General features: G+C 65.7%; 1 protein-coding gene across 2 annotated transcripts in view; it reads right to left on the bottom strand.

The window, feature by feature from the left end:
* RXRA (retinoid X receptor alpha) overlaps positions 1–22455 on the bottom strand; it is a 99108-nt gene extending 76653 nt beyond the window's left edge. Inside the window, exon 1 of one of the 2 annotated variants that reach the window (XM_082624068.1) lies at positions 22358–22455. In XM_082624068.1, coding sequence (XP_082480194.1) covers positions 22358–22385 — 28 coding nt within the window. In that variant the 5' untranslated portion in view covers positions 22386–22455. Of the gene's footprint in view, positions 1–2941; positions 3041–22357 lie in introns of those variants that run through there. The other variant, XM_082624069.1, reaches the window with a different exon arrangement.
* Positions 22456–22672: the final 217 nt, after the last annotated feature.

The following is a 22672-nucleotide window of genomic DNA, read 5'->3' as shown; positions in this document are numbered from 1 at the left end:
ACTCCCCCATCCCCACAGCCGCCACCTCCTCAGGGACTCAGGACCCCACCCCTGCCCCTGGGCCCGGTCTCACCAGCGGCCAGGGCTTCCCTCTGCTGTGGGACAGGCCCAGAGCCCCACTGGAGCCCACGTGGCTCTGCCCCTCCCGGCACTACCGCTGTCCCACCTCACCGCCATCCAACACCAGCCTCTGCGCTGACCTGCCCAGGCCAGGCTCACTCCCACCTCAGGGCCTTTGCACATGCTGCCCCCGCGGCTGGGAAAGCTCTTCCTTCCCGTCTCTGCCTGGCTGCCCCTTCTCGTCCTACGGCCTCACCTCAAGCGTCATCCCACGTACCCACGACTCGGCCATCATCACCGTAGGCCCCGTGCTCCTCTGGACGTGGGGGTGTGGAGGTCAGAGGGGAGCCCGGCTCTGAGCAACTCGGCCACGGAAGGCTCCTCCAGGGCCCTCCTGCTCAGCGGACGGCCCGACACTGCGACGGCCACCCCCCGCCCCCCAGCTCCCCTCCATCCGGGTGGAGGGCGCGCTGTCTGCCCCTGGGACGATGGAGGCACCAGGCTCTGCTTGGGGACGCAGACAAATGCAGGCTGACCACCCCCAGCCCACAGTTAATCTCGGTCAACACCATGGCAGGGGGCGGGGCGTCCTCCACCCAGTAATTTACGTTTTTATTAAATCACACAGAAAAATTAGACACATTATTACTTCCCTCAGCCTTTAACTCTTTCTCTGCCCTGCACTGCATGCAGCCACTCCACGCAGTCTGTCCCAGGGTGAAACCCAGGCTCCCACCCCACCTCCACCTGCCTGTCGCCTCCCCAGTGCCGGCCCCTGACCCTCCCCACAGCCAGCCAGGGCTCCTCTTCACAGCACAGGACCCTCCCCCCAGCACAGGACCCTCCCCACTCAGCACAGGGCCCTCCCCCCAGCACAGGGCCCTCTCCCCAAGCACAGGACCCTACCCCCCCCACCACAGGGCCCTCCCCCCCAGCAAGGAACCTCCCCCCTCAGCACAGGCCCCTCCGCCCCCAGCACAGGGCCCTCCCCCCCAACACAGGGCCCTACCCCCCCAGCACAGGGCCTTCCCCCCCACCATAGGACCCTACGCCCCCAGCATAGGACCCTACCCCCCCACCACAGGGCCCTCCCCCCCAGCAAGGCCCCTCCCCCCTCAGCACAAGGCCCTCCCCCCCAACACAGGGCCCTACCCCCCCAGCACAGGGCCTTCCCCCCCACCATAGGACCCTACGCCCCCAGCATAGGACCCTACCCCCCCACCACAGGGCCCTCCCCCCCAGCAAGGCCCCTCCCCCCTCAGCACAGGGCCCTCCCCCCCAACACAGGGCCCTACCCCCCCAGCACAGGGCCTTCCCCCCCACCATAGGACCCTACGCCCCCAGCATAGGACCCCACCCCCCCACCACAGGGCCCTCCCCCCCAGCAAGGCCCCTCCCCCCTCAGCACAAGGCCCTCCCCCCCAACACAGGGCCCTACCCCCCCAGCACAGGACCTTCCCCCCCACCATAGGACCCTACGCCCCCACCATAGGACCCTACCCCCCCCACCACAGGGCCCTCCCCGACACCACAGGGCCCTCCCCCATAGCCAAGGTCCTCTCCCAGGGCCCAGCTCTGGCCAGAGCAGCCAAGGGGCAGCACCTCCCCCACCTCCCCCAGTGGCCTTGAGTCAGGCAAAGCACCTCCCCTCGGACCTGTTTTCCCCGCTATGACATGGGGTCTCGCAGGCCCAGCTATCACCCCACCCTGACACCATCCCAATGGGGAGGCCCTGAGACCTCCCACCACCCCAGGCTCCACAAGCCTGCGGGGAGGCGGCAGGGGGCAGGGCAGCAGCAGTCGGGGCTCGTCCCTGGTCAGCCCAGCCCTGCCCTGCCCCCGTCCACGTTCTTCCTTCACCCACTGCGCTGAAGACCTGGGGAGGGGGCGCCAGGAGTTGGGCAGGTCCCACAGCCCCTGGGAACCCCGAAGCCCCAGCGCACGTGCCCCCCGTCAGGGGACAGACAGGAGCCCTGCCAGCTAATCGCTCGCAGGATGCACAGGGCCTCAGGAGGAAAGAACAGGCTCGGGTGGCCAAGGGTGACAGTGAGGGGAGCCAAGGCCACGGCAGCCCGGGGGTCCGTGGGGGTGACACCCATGCGAGACCGGAAGGAGCAACAGTGGCCGCAGTGCGGCCCGGGGAAGGGCATTCCAAGGCAGGAACAGCATGTGCAAAGCCTGTGAGCAGGGGAAGCGCTGGGAACATTCTAGCAACAGGAAGCAGATCGGTACAGCTGGTTCCCCGGGAGCAGGGATGAGAGCCAGGCCCGGGGCTGGGACTTCACCCCGAGGACCACGGCAGCGTGGGAGGGGCTTAAAGACCACAGTGTGATCAGGGTCAAGTGCTTCAGAACGAGCGAGCAAGCACCTCAAGGAGACGCTGTGTGGCCCGACGCCATCACATCACTCTGGGTGTCACCCCCACGGGCCCCACCCCGACAAGCCGCCGCCCCCTACTGGCAACACGGTCCTTACAGGGCAGATGGGGAAAAGACACCATCAGACGCACAAGGCATGGGGCCGTGGGTGTGGGGGAGGCCCTCCTAAGGGGGGCATCAAGGAGGGCTTCCCATAGGAAGGGGCGTCTGAGCACAGCCCGCCGAGCAGGTGCAGGAGCACTGCCACCATCCCACCGCGCAGCGCGCTCAGCTGTGCCAGGAGTTGACCCAGATTTAGTCATGAATGAACCTGGCCGAGAGTCGAGTCTCTAATTACTTTTCACTTCCCCTCGTCACGCATTATGCATTGACAGCGAGCGAGCAGAGTGAGGGGACGGGAGGAAAAGCACACGGCACAATTAATTTCAGCTTCAACTGTTCTCTCCCGCCTCGCCCTCCCCGCTGCGGGGGAGAGCCTTTCCTGGCCGATGTTTCACAAATACCTTAAGGGGTCAAGCAGGCGACTGCCGGTGGTGGCAGATGCTGGGGGCACCGTAGGGTGGGGGGACACCAGAGCTGTTATCAGACGCTGAATGAAGACCCTGCAGGAAGGGCCGGGCGAGGAACACAACATCAGAGCAACAGAGATGCATCCCCACCAGACCCAAGCCCGTGGCCCTGGCCCCTGCTTGCGGGAGGCCACTGAGGCAGGGACAATGGCTTCTCAACCCCAGGAGCCGAACCCCCCGGCTGGCCATCTCCATGCTGGCCCCGGGGCATGGCTGGAAGGGCCCTGAGCCTACCAGGTGCCCCCACCGCTGACGGCCCAGGGGACACGAAAATCCCATCTCCAGATTTGGCCCAAACTTTCAGCATCCTTCCCAGCAGCCCCATTCCTTGGGCAGAACCTCAGGTTGTGCGAACAGCAGCTCTGGGACCCCAGTGGGAGGGGTTATCCCCACCTGACAGGTAAGGAGACCGAGGCCTCTGCCCAAGGCCCTGCCAAGACTGGGCGCTCACCCCCTGGGGCACATCCACTTCCATTTTCCAGGCAAAGAGGAGCCACCAAATGCTCTCCCGGGGCGGAGAGCCCTCCTGCTCAAGCAGCCTAAGCAACAGGCCCCGGGAATGCTAGACCCCAACTCTCCGCACGGCCCAGAGCCCCAGGAGGCAGGCCCACCCTCCATGGCTGTCACCGCTCCCCCGCTCGCCCCAACGCCACATCCCCTGTCTGACTACGGGGCCAGCGCTGACGCTGATGAGGGCTCTAAGCCCACATCCACCACTGCCTCCAGGGCGACGGGACAGCGGGCACTGTGGCTGTGGGGTGGAGAGGACCTAACCCCAGGGGAGCGTCCAGGAGGCCTAATATATGCAGACACCTAGCAGAGCAGGAAGCTGGAGGGTGAAGAGGCCGCATGGGCAGGACCCAGAGGAGGGAGCAGGCGTGGCTCCTGAGGACAAAGGGGCGCAGGGAGGGCAGAGGAGAGCAGGGCTAGGTGGCAGTGGGAACTTCATCCCGCGGGCACAGCGGAGCCACAGAGCGTGGTGCCCAGGGGAAAGGGCGGTCCTGCAGGGCAGGAAGGCAGGCCAGGAGCCACGGGAGCAGTGGGCCCCGGAGCCCAGAGCTGGCTCCAGCCCCAACCCGATCTCCTGCCGGGAAGCCAGGCAGGAACCTAGGGCTCGACTTCCCACCTTCACAAAAGAAATCTGGGCCATGGGTGCCCCGGTTCGGGGTTTCTGTCGAGAAATCCGGTCTCCCCCACCCTGCAGCTGCTGAGTCAGGAGCCCGGGGCGGGGGCGGGGGAGACCCAAATCACAACCCCTTCCAGCAGCGCAGGCAGGCAGCTGAGCATGCTGGCGCCCAGCTCCCCCTACCCCCGGGCCAGACCGGAGCTGAGACAGCCAGGGCCCTCCCGGACCCAGCACCCCCTCCCCGGGACGTAAGCCACAACATTCTCACTTGTCAGCACTGGAAGGGACCCACTTGGGGCCGGGGACACGGAGGCCTGGGGCAGGACAGGGTGGACTAGTCCACGCTTGGCCAGATCCCCTCCTGGGGCACAGAGCAGGGACGCTCAGAAGGCGGGGACGTCGGGCGCAGGCCTGGGGACTGTTTCAAGGTGGGGTGGCACTGGAAGCAGGCTGCAGGGACAAAGAATCGGAGCAGGGGCAGGGCGGGCCCGCCGGGCAGAGGGAACAGCACGCACGAAGGCTCAGAGGTGGGAACACAGACGGCGCGGCCCAGCAGGGACCTCTTGGGGCTCTGCTCTGCCAGTGGGGCCCCAGAGGGAGACTGCCAGGTCTGGGGGGAGAGCTGACAGGCCTGAGCACCCCACTCTGGTGGGGCCACGAGGGCCGGCAATGGGCCCGTGAGTGTCGCAGGCAGGAGGGCAGAAGGGCAAGAGGGCGCCGGGGACGTCACATCTGCTGACCGAGCCCCCGCCCGCACCCGGCTTTGGGGAGGAAACGCTCTTTCCCACAGTTTCGAAAGATCCTCTTTGCTTGAAGGAAGAAGCAAACCCGGAATCACGCCATTCCACGGCTTGGGGCCGTGCTCGCTGGGGCTGGGGGGCTGGTCCCCCGAGCCCGCCCACCAGAGAGCCACCCACCTGAACACACTTCCCTGCCCAGGACACTAAGCAAGGAAAGGCCAGTGGGGACTGGACAAGGGACTTAACCCCCCAAGTCCGCGTCAAGGCTGCACCTGGCAACGGCTCTCGCTTCCTGGCCCTGGGAGATTCCTGGGCCCCAGAAGGTTCTGGAACCAGCGGTCCCTGAAACCGTCCCTCCCAGGGAAACACTTCCTCCCAGGGGAGAACTCCCGCATCTCCCCCCATGGCCCAGCCCATCACTGGGTGCCGCAGAGCACCGCGGGGCGGCCCTTCACAGGCCCCCCCAGCACCAGAGCCAGAAACTCCTCTCCCCAGCCTGCAGATGAGGACACTGAGGGTCGGGGGGGGCCCCCAGCCACTGCTCTTCCCTGCTCCCTGGCGAGAACTAAAGTTCCGGCCCTCCTTAAGTTCACCCTCACGACCACCCTAGAAGTGAGTGTCATCACCCCACTCCACAGATGACAAAGTCCAGAGAATGAGATGCTGCCCCAGGTCACACAGCTGCGAAGGGCTGAGTGGGGACCCGAACCAGGCACATGCGTCCTCCCCCCGCAGCACGCCAGGGCCACCCAGCCCACACGTGGCTTCCCAGGCTCATAGAAGGAACCCCTCACCAGAGCAGTGACAAGGCAGCCCCACCAGCCAGATGGCCCTCTGCTCGTGCCACCTCCCCAGGGCGGGGCGGGTAGAAATCCCATAATCTCTAGGGCCTCTCCAGGGAGGAAGTGCCCCCCACCCCCCGCCTGGGCCACGGGATTCGGTTTTCTGTCCTCTAATCAAGAGATTCCCCACAATCCTGGCAGCCACGCGTGCACGCACCGCCAGACACCTCCAGGATCACCCCAGCCACAGCACTCACGCCAGGAGGAGAGGCCACCTTGGCACAGGGCAACAGCCACGGCCGAGTCCGGCTGGGCCGGCCAGGGCGGGAAGGGCCAGAAGAGAGGCCAGGCTGGTTCCTCCCTCAGCGCCCTGCACCGGCCCCTCAAGTCAGAATCCCAGACCTACCAGGTACGTCTGGGCACTGCTGGGGCTGCCCATGCCAGCCTGGGAAGCCCACCCAGCACCGACGGGGTGGCAGAGGGTCCCAGGTACCAGTGAGGCTCAGCAGGACAGAGTCCGGGATCAACCAGCTGCTTGGCACCTGCCTGCCAACAGGTGGAGTGACGGGCACAGAGCGGGCACCTCTGGGTGCAGAGGAGGACGGCACCGGGCCCTGGCTTTCCCACCGAGCTTGTTTCCTTTGTCCATCCCCACTCACCTTGGCAGCCCTTCCTGACCCGCAGAGCCCTGTGTCCTCAGGTGCCAGCGGCACGCTGGGGTCTCACCCAGACTCACCGGTCCATGCTCTGACATGGACACTATGAGCGCTGGTGAGATGGACCCGTCTGCGTGGCAAACATCTGTGTCCCACGTCCCCATCCCGGCAAGCAGCCCCCCAGTGTCAGGACCACATGGGCCTTCTATTCTGACCTCACAGCCCCTCGCCAAGTGCTCGGGCCCGCAGCAGGTCCGGGATAAACCCTGCCCCTTGGCCATAATGGCTGGGCCAGTCCTGCCCAGCGCCTCCCCACTGAGGGCCTGGGGCAGACAGCAAGATGCAGCGTTCCCAGCTCGGGCTCTGGGGCCCCGGCACCCGCGGGGCCTCGGCAGTGGCACCCTGGTTCTCTGCACCTCAAAATACATGGGGCTGGCGGCCCCACGCCCACAATCTGTGTGGCCTCGAGGATCTGCTGGGCCTCTGAACATGGGCCTCACCTGCAAAGGGAGAGTGCAGTGGGCTGGGCACAGGCTGGCACCAGGCCACTTGGTGGACCGCAGCCCACCGGCCCTCCACCTGAACCCCAGCCCCACCCAGGCCTGGAGCCACGGCGGGTCTGACCCCCAAGGTCAGGACCCCCAACCGCCAAATGCCAGCACAGGGCCCAGCCGTGCCCACGCAGGCAGGCGAGGGCCCCTTCGCCCCAGGCCAGGTCGTAAGCCCTTGGGGAGACGCCCCCAACCTGGGGTTTCCATGTCCCCCGCAGCCAGCAGCACCCATCACAGGAAGACCTAGCGGGCCAGACCCTCCCCGTCCCGGAGGCGGGCTTGGCCGACCCCTTGGCAGAGCTGGTCCCTCAGAGGGTCAGGCCTGGGCCCATACAGTCTGAATGAGGCCAAGCCCAGCCCTCCCCTCGGGGCACCCTGCCCGGCCAGTCAGAGGCAGAAACACTGGGTATTTATTTACCCTCATGTCCCTGGCCCACCCCACCCAGCAGATACACCACACCGGTCACCCTTTCTCCTCTGTCATGAGGTCTCACCCCCAACCTCAGCTTCCAGCGGAGAACCACGCAAGAATGGGAGGAAACTGAGTCATGAGCTGGGGCACAGCCACTGCCACCACACACTCCCCACGGCTGGTCCCAGGGGATGGAAAGGGGCCACCCTGCAGAACTCTATACCTGGGGAGAGAGTGAGCTCCCCGCCACCGAGGGTGCGCAAGCCATGCTGCTGAACCGGGGTCTTGCACACACGCTTGGCTTCCCCAAGGCCCCAGGCCCGAGCCAGGAAGCCGGGTGTAGACTGGAGGGCGTGGGCCTATCTAACCCAGAGTTGCTAAAAAGAGCCAACGGGGAAGTAAAAATAGGAAATAAAAATAAAATTGCTCCAGCCAGCCCTGGTTGTTTGTGTAGGAAACACGGCATCTCCCGGCCCAGCAGGGCGGGCTCAGCTCTGGGCCCCTCCCGGACGAGGAATGTCTCTCCCCACATCCCCCCTCCTCCCAGGACTTAAGCTGTGCACCCTGGGCAGGAAGTGCCTCAGAGAGGGATCCCGAGAGCCGGGTTCAAATCTCAGCTCTGACACTCATCAAATGTGGGACCCTGGGCAGGGAGCTGGGCCCCCTCCCAGGGCTGCAGACGCCCACCCTGCCCCGCCCGAGGCTCCGGCAACACCGGCCCACCACCTCCTCTGCCAGGTTCCCCTCCGGGACCCTCCCCATCTGCACGCCGCTCTGCCCCGAGGTGGGCAGTCAGGAGATAAGAGCACCAGACTACAGTGAGGACCAGGCCTGGCCCTCCGGCGCTGCTCAGAGCTCAATTTCCTTATCCACACAATTACAGGAAGTCTTCCTTCTCATCCTTTCCTGCTGGTCCTTTCCAGGGTTGGCATTAGACTCATTCTCACTAAAGTGTGCATGACTGACCCCGGCTTCAAGACCGGCTCGTTCTCCCAGGGTGCAGAACCCCACAGAAGAGAAGGTACCCCAGCCAGAGGGCCAGGCGGCGGCTCACACATCCCACCACCCACCCCGCCCCACCCCGCCCTTGGCAGGCAAGGACCTTCCACCACCCACTCATTCAGCGAGGCACTTGCTGGATCAACGCTCATCGATTGGCCAAGTCTGCCGAGGGCGCCCCCTGAAAGGGCTCGGGAGAGCTGCAGAGCATCAGTGATGCTGCGCGGCCCGGGCCCGGGGCAGTGGGACACAAGCCGCGGACGAGCGCCTCCACCCGCTGTGCACTCCTTCAGAGTACCCTTGTCACTCCCGTGGCCCCTTCGGCCCCCACCACTGGGTCTGACGTTCGTCTAACCCCTCGCCCAGGCCTGGGAACTGGGGGGAGCCCTGGGGGACTGGCTGGGGAGGTGTGGAGGTGACATGGCTGGTCTGATCCAGCACCCGTCGGCCCCAAACCACCCTCCCACGACAGCCCGAGGTCTTTCTGGAACATACATCTGCTCTCGGCCCTCCCCATCCTCTGGCCCTCAGGAAAAAAACCCAATTCCCGAGGGGCTCACTCGCCCCTCGGCCCTGCTGTTTCTCTGAGCATCGCCTGCCTTGGACTCGCCCACGTCTCCCTGCACACACCCGGGGCGCTGCCCATGCCGGCCGTGCAGCGGGGCTCCCAGCCCTCGGGGCCCAAACTAACCGCAAGCCGGCCCGAGAGGACCGTGGGCCCATCCCCGGCCTGGACTTGCCTGTGTGGACACACGGAACACACACACTCACACACCCTCCCTCACACACAGAGGCTTGCACACGTGCACCCTGGCTCCACTCCCGGCCACAGGAGTGACCCTGCCCGACCTCTGCGCCCCACTTGGTTCTGGTTCCAAGTTCCCAAGGAGGGTCTGGGGAGGATGGGGTCCCTGAGGGCAGGGGTGGGGGGCAGCACACGCCACTCCCAGTCCTGGCCTTGCTGCCCAGCCCCCTCCGGCCCACAGACCCTCTGAGCTGGCTGGAGAGCCCGAGCTGGGGGTCCCACGGGTGAGAGCAGAGGACGAGAGAGCAGACCCTGGGCCCTCTGGCCTCCAGGTGAGGGATGCCAGCAGCCCACCCAATACAGGTGCGTGGGCCAGTGGCCACCAAGCACCGAGCGAGGAGTCCAGACAGCCAGGGGGACGACAGCAGTGACGACAGTCATTTCAGACACCAGGCAGGGGGTGCGTGTGTGCGTGTGCACGTGCGTGTGCATGCAGGGCCAGCCACCAAGAGGGGCTGAGGGTCAGCAGGGGAGGGAGGTCCGGGGCAGGCCATCTCCAGAGCCCTGGAGGGATTCCCTGAGACCCCCAGGTCCCTACGAGGCCCGTTCACTCCCCCAAGGCCATGATCTGCCTGCCCCCTCCCCTCGCCCAGGGGCCTGGGCAGAGCACACGGCCTGGCCTCGATGCAGGACGGACATGACAGCCGAGGGGGTGGGGGGCCCTGGCTGCCCCTCCAGTAACGAGCTCCATAGCTTATCAGCCACGTGCAGGACCAGCGCGGGTTCGGGAGCCATCCCCTCCCCCCTCCGGTAGCCAGCCGCCAGCCGTGAGAGCATCCCCGCTGCCCAACGAGGAGACACAATAACTGTCCACAAGCAGATAAGTCTCAGCAAAGAGGTGCGGGCAGGGCGGCTGCTGCAGCTGGGAGACACACGCAGGGAGCACCCCTCTCCCGAGACCTGCAGCCAGCGAGGGCACCGGGAGATGCGACCTTGCCCCGTGGCCCTGGGACTTGGGGTGGGGAGGGTGCCAGCCGGGGTCGGAGGGGCAGCACCTGGATTGGGGGGTGGTCAACCTAGAACCAGAGCTGCCCGCGGTCCTGCAGCCAGATCGCACCCCGGCAGAGGAGGCTCTCTGAGCACCACGGCATTTCCTTTTTATAAATCCCATCCCACGCCAGCCACGGGAGCCAGGAATAAGTCGGCAGGGATCCAACGCCCAGTGGCAGCCTGTCCCAGGCCGGCGGCCGTGCCCGCACGCCTGCCCATCCTTCCAGCCTGGGAGGGAAGCCCAGAGAGGCCTCGGACATCTCGGGCTGTGCTGTGCACTCTGCCTGCAGCATCTCCCGTACTCGCAGGCACCCAGGCTACCATAAGCCCCATCTACACCTGCGAACTGAGCTGGGACCGCCAGCCAGGCCGTGGGAACCTAAGGCGCGTGCTCCAGACGGCCCAGCTGCCTGGGCCCAGGTGTCAGGCTGCATCCTACACCAAAGTCCTGATTGCCCCCCCCCAGACCTTCCTCTAGAGTTTTCCTCACTTGGTAAAAGGCACATCACCCTTCCTGTGCTCAGGCCGAAAGCCCCAGACCACTTCTGCCTCATCACCACGCCCCTGCCCTGCCCTCTGCCCCCCGCTTCTCACACAGCCGCAGAGCCTCCTACCAAGCACAGGCCAGACGCCACCCTCCCTGGCCCGGGACCCTCCAGTGGCTCTACCTCCCGGGGGCAGAGGTTCCATAGGCTTCTCCGCGCTCTCTGATTCCGTCTCTACCCTTTCCCCTCGCCGGCTCGGCTCCAGCCACACAGGCAGATTCAAGGAACTCTGAGCGGGAGGCCTCAGACGAACAACAGTAACATGCGGATCTGAGGACGCAGAAACTGACTTCTCCCAGGCAAACTCCTATGCATCCCTCACAACCCAATTCAGACAGCCCAGCCCACTGAACACCGGGGCAAGCTGACAACCCTTCTCCTGTGCCTGCTCTGCTCCCAGGAGTCCTCCCACCGCCACACTCACACTGTCCCCTCCCCCACAGTGAAAGCAGGCATGACCACACTTGTCAGCCACGAGTGATCTACCCTGACACACATTATCAGCCCCACTTGACAGATAAGAAAACTGAGGCCCAGAGAGGTTTTAAAACTCTGGCCCAAGGTGACACAAGGGGTAGTGTGGCGGCGGTCCATCCGAGTCCCCATGATCCCAGGCGCCACTCACCATCTTGGGGGCTGAGCCTCACTCAAGGCTGCCTCCTCAGGGACCAGGAGGTCCAGGCATCTGCAGACAGACAGCCAGTCAGACGGACAGAGGGATGAACAGACGGCTGGCAGGAGGGAGCTTTGCTCTGAACCTCTAGGCCAGGCTTTGATTTCTACCCTCTCGCCCCACCGGCCAAGTTTCAACAAGACGTACTGAGCAGCAGAGGAAGGAACCACATCTCGACACAGGCAGTCTCATCTGGGGCTGAGGAGCCCCCATGCTGCATCCGGGCGCTGAGTCCAAGGGACACCCAGGTCCCATCCAGCAGCAGGTGGCAGCTGCATCTAAAGCATGCAGAGCAGAGAGGGTGGGAGGCTCAGTCCTGGACAGGGACAGCCACGGTTGCAACCCTGGCCTCAGGCTCCCCGAGGGCTTCCAGCTGCCAGCTGGGCCCAGGGATCCTCCAGGGCAGGGTCTCCGTCGATGGCGCCAGGCTCTCCCTGCTCCACGCCCAGGAAGCAGCACCAGGGTAGACACACAGCAGGACTTCCCTCCCTTGAAAGTTGGGACGGACCCCCCAGAAGAAGGGTGATTCAGACAATGATGCCTTTCAAAGTCGCTCTGCAAGGGGTGGGCTCCCCCCGCGACGTTTCTGAAGTGGAGGGGGTGGGGGAGACACTTGCAGAAAAAGCACTAAATTCAGTCAACAAACGCTTTCTGAGGCTGGTGCAGCACCTGGTGCCGTGTGCGCAGCAGCCAGCCACACCTGTGAGCCAAGCCCACTGATGGGCAGGGGTGCTGCGCGGTCTCAGGCCCCGCGGGGAGAGAGCCGCGCCCGCCTGCGGTGTCTGCCAAGGGTCCCGGCCGGGGAGCAGCGGCATGCCAGCACTTCCCACCTCCGACTCGGCCCAACATCCTTCCTTCCATTTCACAGATGAGGAAACCGAGATAAACAGGGAGGAAGTAACGTGCTCCAAGTCACCAAGTTCACGTGGCAGAGCCGGAAGGTTCAGGCCAGGGGCTCTGAGCGGGCCACCCATCCCCCGTCAGCAGTCTGCAGGGATCAGCCTCTTGGGGGCAGAAGCTGGCGCCCCGACCTTTGCCCAGGGAAGCAGAACAGGGAAGGGGGAAGGCCCTGGCTCTCCTCCCTGCTGTCCGCACCCCTCCAGCTGGACCCAGGAAGGTGGCCACCAGCGCTGCCCCGCCCCGCCCCAGGCTGTGGCCCACCTCGCCACTGTCTGAGCTCAGAGTGGCCTGGCACTCACTGCCCAAGGCCCCCACCTCCTAGCCCTCCTCCTGACCTTGATCCTGGGCAGAAAGTCCAGGAGCAGGGGTGGGGCGGGGGCAGCTCCGCCGCCTCCTGTGGACTCTGGCCCCAGCAAGAGCCATTTTTCTCAATCCAGGCAAGGAGGGGGTGAATTGAGGAACCATCAGACGGCCCAGCACTCCTGCAGGAGGCTCCACGAGATGGGGGCAGGGGCACTTCGGGGATGGACCAAGGGATGTGGGGATAGACAGGCGGGTGGGGAAAGGACCCCCAGCTGCTCCACCCAGAGAGGGCCCCAACTCTGGCCACTCCCCCCAGGAGCCAGAGCTCCGAGCTGGGGTAAGAACACAAGGTGGGCCAGCATGGGCCATGCTCCAGACCAGGACATCCCAGGGCCCGGGAAGCAGAGGGGACATCGGGCCCGCAGAAAACGGCTCAGAGGGGCTGCCTGCCACCAGGCTGGGGGTGGCCAGGTCGTGGCCAGGCCCACTCCCAGCCTTACCTCCTCCCAAGGTTAATCACTCCCAGAGCAGCTGACCACACCCCTCACGCTCACGTGGGTCCTCACCAGCACAGACCGGTAACCAGCCATCAAGGGGCCAGGCAGAGGAGCCTGGCCGTGCAGTCGGATCCTTCTGAAATCCTCCAGGGAGGGCCCACCCATCAAACTCCTATTTATCCCGTAAAACCTAACTACAACATCACCTCCTCTTTGAAGCCTCCCTGACTTTCCCAGGCAGTTTACAGGTGGAGCAACTGAGACCCAGAAAAGTAAACTTGCCAGCCCAGGGCCACACGGCCCCCAGCTCAGAGCTGGCACTCATTCATCACAGCAGCATGCTTTGAACACGAGAAAGCCAGAGCGCAGAGTGAGCGGTGCTTGATGCCGAGGGAGAGGCTTGAGGGTCACGTGACACTGAGCAGAGGCCCAAGCTCCGCACGGGGGCAATGGGGGCCCGCGGAGAAGTCCAGGTTGGGGATGTCAGGGCCCAAGGAGAGAAGGGCCCGGCCCGGCCTTGGGTGGTGGCTGGCGTAGCACCTGCAACTCCCCTGCCCCTGCTCCGCCCAGCCCCCATCAGTAAGATTACTCCCCCCGACAGGCTGCTTACCCCCAAACCGTCTCACTGCAACACTCCCAGGTGAAAGCCGGAGCTGGACCCGGCGGGACTGACCATGCTCCCCACCGCAGCCGCTTCCTACCTCCCACAGCTCAGATCCTGTCCCCTCAACAGGGGGAGGGCACAGAGCCACTTTCTGAGGAGGGGGTCCCCAGCTCTGCCACCCAACTGCAAGGCCACCAGCTCAGGGGAACAGGGCCAAGGGAGGGAGGAGCTGAGGCCTCTGGCAGCCAGAGGGCCCCAGGGAAACCGAGGCCCGCAGGGAGAAGGGACCTGCCCGGGCATGCAGCGAGCTGCCCAGAGAGCCAACTGGACCGTCCACCCAACCCCGGGCTGCAGCCCTGCAGGGGAGGGGCCCTCCTGCTCCCCAGAGGCGGGGGGGGGGTGACCACCAGCCTGCCCAGGTGGGGCAAGACAAGGGGGTTCAGGGGGACACCCCAAGAGCTCAACCATACAGGTCTCTCCTGGGAGCAGCAGTGACAGCCTCTGCTGAGGGCACCCCAAAGCTGCTCCAGAGGAAACCGGGTCACGGGGGTACACAGCCAGGGCACCTTGGGCACATCCTTCAAGCTCCCCAAGACTGAAGCCCTCATCCCCAAAATGTGGACACAACAGCCCCACCCCAGGGCCTGTCCACGTGGAGGGCACTCAGCCCAGGCCACCACCCTGCCACCGCGGCCCAATGCCGCCCCACGCCTGGCCCGGCCTCTGAGGGCCAAACAGCCAGCGAAGTGGGTTCTCTGGACAGGAGGCCTGCATCTCCTGGAGAGCGGGGGCCGGGCTGGCCCACCAGCCCCTCGCCAGGGCCCCAGGCGCATCCTCCATGGCGTGGGGTGAGCTGCCACTGACAGCAGTCGTGGGTCACCTCCACCCCACTCCTCAATCGTGGGCGCTTGCCTGGACGGCTCGGAGCCCACCGTGAGCACTCCCTTCGCTGACCCTCCCGTGTCCCTACAAGGCTGCGTCGTCACCCCGCGTCCGAATGAGAAGCAGCGGAGCTGAACCCAGGTAGCCCGGCACCCAGTCCAGAACTGAGCCCACCGCCCCGCACTCTACTCGGCCGGCTCACAAGCCAAAGACCGCGCACAGCCTGGCTGGGCTCTAGCCGGGCAAAGCACTCAGGTTTCCGGACGACACGGCCCCGCAGACCGGAGGGAGGGGACAGGGACAGGGACCTCCAGATAGGGTCTCGGGGCCAGCCGCCCGACGGCGCCTTCTCCAGAGGGCCGGGCAGAGAGCCTGTGAGCGCAGCGACTCTGGCCACCTGGGCTGTCACCACCTGACCTCTGCCCGGGGCCAGTGCGGACACTTAAGCTAAATTGGTCAATTACGGGATACTTAGATCCCTCCCCGGGGCTCCCCAGCCTCCCTCGGTTCTGGGCGGCAGCACCAGGAAGCCAGTTGAATCAGTAACCTCATTACAGCCCAGCGGCCGCACCCGGGGCCGGCTTTGAACTCCGCGGGGTTTATCCATGACCACTGCAGGATTTACACACGGCTGGCCCGGGCCCAACTTGCTCTCCCCTCCCTCTCCTCCCCTCCGTGCAGGAGGCTCCAGACTCAGGACGGCCGCGGCCTCTGCTGAGACCCATCACCACCAGCCCCGAACCCTGGGCACAGCCAGGGAAACCGAGGCACGGCGAGACACCACTGTTGCTCAGATGAGCCCATGGAGGTGCAGGGGTGCCGGGGCCAGGCTCTGGGTCACTGGGAAGCAGACCAAGGGCTCCTCTTTGTGTCCCCAGCCCCAACTGACGGCGCTCCCCACACCCGTCTCAGAAACTTGGAGCCAAAGGCCAGCCGTGAACATCTCACGGAGAGGGACCCCAGGGCAACAACTCACACCGAGGCCCTCAGTGGCTCCAGCCCCACACGGCCCCCCAACATCCCATTTCCCAGCCCCAAGGTCAGTCCCCACCTCAGTCCTCGAGTCCTTGCTCTGACCCCAGGAGGCCCGGTCGCCCTGCCCCGGCACAGACAGCCCGTCCCCCAACTTTGGTGCTCCGGGCCCGACACAGCCTTCCAGGACTGGGCTCAGCCCTCTTGACTTCCAGACTGTTCCATCACCTTTCCCAGAGACACCAGGCCCCCTCACTGAAGCCACTAGCGCCCCAGGCCCTGGAACGTCTCGGTTGATGTGATGGGGGGCCCGTGGGGTGGAGAGCACGTCCCCAAGGACAGGCCAAGGGCCCACAGACCAGGAAGGGAGAAGGGGACAGGAGAAGAGCCAGGGCCGGGCAGGAGTTGGGGGGTGGGGGGGTCCTCTCCCAGCCCCGTGCTCAGGGAGGTGAAGACCTCCAACCCAGTGGCCCAGCCTGACCCCCCCGCAGGAAGCCACTTGGGGTCCCCACCCCCAGTGCAGGCCGCTGTGCTGAGAGACCCAGCCAGAGCCCACTCACAGGGGCACCTACCCTGTCGGGCTCCAAGCCCACCCAGGACCCTTCTCCTCCAGCCCAGCCTCTGCACACAGCTGGAGGCCTAATTTGGACCCCAGGGCCCCGGGGCCCCTCCTGGTCACCGTGTCAACCAGCCAGCTCTCACACAGCACCGCCTCTCCTAGCTCCGCCACACGGGCCGCTGGGCCCCGTCTCAGCTGACCCTGCCACCCGGAGCGCCCCTCCTCCCGACCTGCCGCAACCCTACCTCTGCTTCAGAGTCCACGCCAGACCTGGCTCCAACAGGAAGCCCGGCCGCCCTCCTGCTCACAGCCAGCTCCGACCCGGCCGGCGCTCGGCAGGTGCTCCCCGGGCGCCGCGGGGACTGAAGCCAGCCAGCAGGCCCGAGTCCTTCTAAGGAAAAGCTCACTGAGACTTTATTAGAATCAGCTGGGAAGGCCAGGCCCGTGCACGTGTCGTGTCCGTGCAAGCATGTTTGTGTGCACACGTGCTCGTGGGAGCGGGTGCGTGTGCGCACGTGTGCACGTGTGTTCGTACGTGTGCGTGTGTTCACAGCTGTGCACGTGTGCACGTTGTGCGTGTACGCGTGGAGGCGTGCGGTCACGTGCACGTACGTGCGTGTGCACTGCCCGCGCAGAGATAAGCGAGGCCCTGCCCTGCCCTGGGGACCAGGTGTGGCTGTCCTCGCCCAGTACCCCCACCAGGTCCCTCAGGAATTTCCTGCCAGACAACTCTGCCCTGGCGGGGCGAGGACGGGGACCCCAGGCCACAGGGGTCTTGAGGCTGCGCCTCTAGCTGTCACCCAGCCGTGGTTTTCCAGTCTATCAATAATACCCTCGACCCTGCCCCACCCCCAGCCGGAGACAACCCCGGAGGAGGTTCAGGGTCTCTACTCTCCAGAGGGCCTTCGAGGGATGAATGGGGACAGAACGGGGACAGACGGGGACAGACGGGGACAGTGAAGCTTCAACCTCCACCAAGTCTCCCAGGACAAAACGTTCACTCACCTGAGGGCCCAACATGCACAACAGGGCTCCCGGGGAGCCAGGACGGGGCACAGACCCAGGCCCCGCCAGGAGAGGGGTTTCTGAAGATGCCACCTGAGGATCAGGAGGTCGGGGGACAGCAGCGCCCCACCCCAGGGACTGGTCCTGGCCCAGCTGGTGCTCAGGCCCCGCGACTGGGAAACCAAGGTGCTGAGAAAAAGCAGGCAGGACCGTAAAGAGGCGCAGCACGGCACAAAGACTGCAACGGATCTCACATTTCCGAGGGCCCCGCGAGGTTGTCACGAGGTCCTAGAAACCAAGGCCCAGGGACACAGCAGGCACCCAGCGAATGGAGCCATCATGTCCTCGGGTGGACGGCACAGTGCCCCAGACACGTCAAAAGAGATTTAGAGACATGGGACAGACGCGGGCCAAGGAGGCCCATCTGGCTTCTGGAAACCAAGGAAATGGGTTCCTGAGCGGCCGCCTCGTTCACTTGCTTCACTCACGCAGGGACGAGGGTCCCAGGGGCGAGAGGACACACAGACGTAGGGACACAGGACAGACAGCGCCAGGCACAGTGCAGGCAGGGCCCAGCTGCAGGGCCGAGAACGAGCGCGCGGCTCCAGCCGCCTGAGTGTGCGCACACCGGGCCGCCACGTGCGTGTGTGTCCCCACTCTCCTCTGCGTCGGCCCGGGCCAATTTTATTTAGCTGCTTTCTGCTCCATCACGCTCATTCGGCTGCTGAGCTAGACGATTGCTTTGTAACTCTAGGGTGCAATTTCTCCGTCTGTGAAGCACTGGGGCACGACTGCTCGGAACATCCCGCACCAGGCTCAGTGGGCTGCAAGCGAGGCCCTCGCCCCACCACCTCCTGCGGGCCTCGGGGAGGGTGCACAGAGCAGGGGCCATGTCGGTGCTCGCTCAGCATGGGAGACGAGGCCGGGGGCAGCCCTCCTCTCCAGCGTGGGTCCCGCAGCCTTGACAGCAGCAGCCATGCCTCTGCTTTGTGGTCCTGTTTCAGCCTAACACTCAAGAACTGGGCCCCACGCTGATCCAGGCAGGGGACACGGGGAGGCTCTGGCCACAGGCCTTGCCTTTGAAGAAGAGCCGTCAGGTAGACACGCCCCTGAAATAAGATGGGCCGCCTTTCCGCCAGTGCCGTAGAAGGGCCAACACACGTGTCCATTTTACAGATGGACAGTTAAGGCTCCGAGAGGTCGGCAGGCAGGCCACACACACAGGCAGCAGGGACAGAGGACCCGATCCCCAGGGGCCTGACCACCAGCCCACAAGAGGACACAGTCCCCCAGGAAGGCGCAGCTCCCAGGGTCTGCTCCCCCTCTCCCCGGGAATGGCCCGGGTCATTCGAGAGAGCAGGTAGGGGGAGCAAATGACAAAGGGGCCTGAGGAGGAGAAGGGAGAGTGAAGACGGAACTGCCCCTTGGAAAACGTAAGCAGTGCAGGCAGGGGAGGGGAGGGGACCGGCCCTCTCCCCACACCTTCCATAGCATCCAGGAAACAAACCTGCACAGTGCACATCAGGGCAAAGGTATTGAAGGTGATCCCCAGGTGGACACCAACCTCACCAGCCACCCAGGTTCTCAAGGGCCCGCACCCCCGCCCATCCCTCACCCTGCCTGTAGTCAGTTCCCATAGGAACAGACCGGTCGAGGGGACACCTCAAGGCCCTGGCCACCAGAGCCAGCTAGACAAATTCTGACAAACTAGGAGAGGGTGAAAAGGGAAGGAGGATCAGGTCTTGTCCTGAGCCAGTTCAGTGGCCTCTGCTCTGTCCTACGGACAGCAGCTGAGTCGGGCCCAGGAGCCCTATTCTCCTAGAGGATGGGCCTTACTCGAGACCACCGCCTACCGTGGAAATACACCAACCGTGGAGAGAGCCCGGGCAAGCCAAGAAAATGAAAGTCCGGAGGCAGCTTCCATTGGCTCTGCGCAGGCATTTGGGGCCTTCCCCCCAACCCCACACCACCTCCCGTGCAGCCAAAGCCTGTCCCCCCTTGACTCTCCAAGGGGCCCCTCTCCTGATGCCAGGGCCCGTGGTACCCACACGCAGCCCCATTCTGTACCCCACAGCAATCCCACCACCAGCCCCCAGAACGGGAGACAAGGACCACCAACCGAAACCTGCCCACAGCGGCACAGAGAGGGTGGGGCAGGGGCCGGGGAGAGGCAGGCAGAGGGCCTCCTGGAGGAGGCCCAGCTCCCCGCGGGCCCGGAAGGACAGGCACAGCTGGGAGGGCTGGTAGAGCTGGGCTCAGGCCCCCAGCAGCTGCCCGGGGCGAGCAGGGCTGCCCGCTCTACGCTGCCAAACCCCAGCTCAGTGGCGCCCGCCCGCCCGCCCGCCCTCCATGGCTCCTCTTGGGGGTCCCCAGCTCGCCCCACCCATGTTCGGGCAGAGTGGGTCCGGGCTACACTCCGGGCCCAGGCGCAGCAGACAGGCGACCGACCCCAGGCAAGGATGCAGGCCAGCAAGGCCACGGCCACGGCCACACCCATCTGAGGGCTGTTTTTCTCACCCTGACACTTCCCCCGTCAACAAACAGAGCCCCCTCCAGAGTTTACCAAAACAAACGCCCCAACAGTCAGCAGTGCCCAGGCCAAGACAGGACTGCCTCGCAGGCCGGACTCCAAGCCCAGCCTCCAAGCCCAGCCTCCAGAGAGACACATGACCCTGTTATTTCGGGAGGCCCCGGAATGTGCTCTATTTTGGGTCCCGAGGGCTCTGATGTTACCAGATGCCCCTTTCCAGGGCTCCAAGCTCTCCCAGGTCCCCAAGAGCTGCCCAGAGGGTGACCAGTGGACCTCCTGCTCTGCTACTGCCCCCCACCCTTCCCCGGGCAAATGGGTTACTAGCAGCCAGGGGTCTGGGGTCTGAGACCTTGGGACACTGCGGACTCAGCCTTCCAGTCCCATTGTCCAGCCTGATGCCAGTGCAGGTCTCCCCCCGATGGGCACAGGCACTGGTCCGCCCTGGGCAGTAGCAGCAGGGGCAGGAAGCAGGGGCAGGAAGCAGGGGCTGCCTTGGGCAAGTTTCTTGGCTTCCAGATCTGTACCTTGGGCTCATCCCCGCCCCGCCCCCACTGGGAGGCTCAGCAGCCGGGAGACTCCCGGGCGGGTGAGAGCAAGTACCCAAGCCCACCGAGCCCCAGGCGACGGTGCTGGAAGGAGCAGGCCCTCCGCCCGAGGCCCTGAAAGTGGCCGGACAGCTGTAAGGGGCAACGCCACCTGCCCAGCAGCACCAGGTCTGCCCCGGGTCGCCAGCCACGCCTGGACAAGCTGGGCCTCCTGATACTGACCCCCAACGAGGGATTAGGCCGTGTTGACAAAAGGGCTTAGGCAAGTAGCCGCTTAAATGGACCTTCAACTCCACTGGACTTCAGAGCTGCTCACTAGCTTAGAAAAAAATAAAGTGTAATCAGAGCCCAGGGCTCTCCACTCAGGCCTGGGGCATGGGCTGCCTGGGAGGCCACAGGCTGAGTCAAGGAGAGAAGCTCCCCCAGCCAGCCTACTTGCAGTAGGGGGGGCGGCGGGGCGCGGGGGACGGGGTCGGGGGGGAAGGGGGAAAGGTGGGGGGAGGAACACGACACCTACCCAGGTTCCTGGGGCACGACCTTTCCTCTTCACGGGAACTCCAGCACAGTGACCCTACAGCCTGGGCCGTATGTGTGCTGACCCCCAGGACCCTCCCAGGATGTCAGGGACCGGGACCTGTCCCGCTCCAAGTGCCCAGCCATGGCCCTGGCTCATCGCGGGGGCCAGGAGGGGAGCAAAGGCAGAGCTGAGCATTCTTGTTCCAGAGAGATGCTCTGTGTGTGTGTATGTGCACACACGTGTGCAAAGCCTTAACGGGGGACAGGAGAGACTGTCGGCCTACACGGGGCCCCGCCAGGCCCACGCCAGGCCCGGGAGTGACAAGTCAAACAACTCAGCTTTCAATCCTGCTACACACACACGGTCACCACGGGCTGGGGGCTCAAATCCAAAATCCATCACTTTGTAGCTTGTGGCTTCAGTCGCTCTCAACCAGGTTTCTCATCTGCAAAATGGGCATGAGCGCCCACCCTGGGGGCTCTGGGGAGGAACGAGGGTGCTCAGCCTGGTGCCTGCAGAGGTCTTCGCTGTACAGAGTCAGGGAAGGAGTCTTCTTAGATTTGACAAACTCGGAACCCTGCCCCAGTCACCCTGCCATATGCCCCTCTGTGAGCCAGCGCCGAGTGCTCAGACCCTCGCCCAGACATCCCAGGGAGGGGGGCCAGCTCCACGCGGCTCCCCTCCACCTCCCCATCTCACCAAACGTCCCTGCAGCTGTGCTGAGTTCTGGCCGCCAACCCGGTGGCCAAACTGCACCCCGGGCTGCAGGAGGGTGGGCAGGCAGGAGGGGCAATAGACCGCGGGTTTCATTCATAATCAGCTGCTTTAATTTCCATTCAGCACAAATCCTTCACCCAGCCTGACAGCCTAACTGCCGGCCCCACCACCAAATTAATATCCTTCCCGGGCTCATTTATAAAGTCTCCCCACCCACTCCCCCCTTCCCAGCCTCTCACTGGCTCCCAAACCCTAGGGAGGACGATGGCTCGGGGCACCTGGCCATGCCCCCTCCTCCTCTTCCTCCGTGGGTCCAGGCCTTGAACTGGAGAGCAGTCCCGGGCAGGGAAGCCACAGGGTGGGATGGCAGTGGGAGGACAGGAAAACCGGCCCTCCGTGCCTCTAGGGTGTCCACCCCAAGTGCAGGGCCAGCTCCAGAGAACGCCCGGAGAACACTCTGGTGCGCCAGAGTGAGGGGCCCCATTTCTGGAATGGGGCCTCCCCAGGTTTGATGTTCCCGATCTTACGGCCCCTTGGCGACCCTGCCCACCCGCGCCCGGGCTGCTCTGGGGGAGGAGGAGTCCGGAGTGTTCCAGGGCCGGCGGCCTGCTGGACTCGGCAGCCCAGGCGGCGGCACAGAGGCCGTCCCGATGCCAGGGCGGCCGAAGGCTAGGAGCGCACAAGTTGCGCCGCCCCGCTGGAGATGGGCGCCCGGGCGGGGGTCGCGGGCCGCTGCCAGGATGGGCCAGGAGCCCCCCCCCTTCCAGCCGACCGGCCGCCCCTCCGGCCCCGCCGCCCGCCCGCTGCCCACTCCCGCTCCGCCACCAAGTCGGCGGCCCGGCGCGGGCCGGGGGCCGCCAGCCGCCCTCGCCCCCTCCCAGCCCGGCCGGCCTGGGTAAAAGTTGCCCGGCCCACCCGCTCCCGCCCGGCGCCCCAACTCCGCGCGGGCCGGCGTGGGGCGCGGGGCTGGCCGGGGCCCCCGCGCGCGCCGGGAACGCGCCCCGCCGCCGCCGCCCCCGCCGCCGCCCGCGATCACTCACCGAGCGGCAGGAAATGTTTGGTGTCCATGTCTGCGGCGACCTCGCAGCGGGAGGCGGGCGAGCGCGGCGGCCCCCGGCGCGGCCGGCCGGGCCCGGGCGGCGGGAGCCGGCGGCGGCGGCGGCGGCGGCGGCGCGCGGAGGCCGCGGCGCGGCGAGTTGTTGCAAAAGTCGCCCAACAATGTAAACTACTTGTGCTGCGCGCCGCCGCCGCGCGCCCGCGCCCGCGCCCCCGCCGCGCGCGCCCGCGCCCCTCTCCGACCGCTGCGGCGCCGGCGGGGGGGCGGCGGGGGGCCCGCGACGGGCGCGGACTCGGAG

This window comes from Mesoplodon mirus (assembly GCF_964341445.2).
Source record: "Mesoplodon mirus genome assembly, chromosome: 1".
In the NCBI taxonomy this organism is placed as follows: domain Eukaryota; kingdom Metazoa; phylum Chordata; class Mammalia; order Artiodactyla; family Ziphiidae; genus Mesoplodon; species Mesoplodon mirus.
This window is presented reverse-complemented; position numbering and strand designations above follow the sequence as displayed.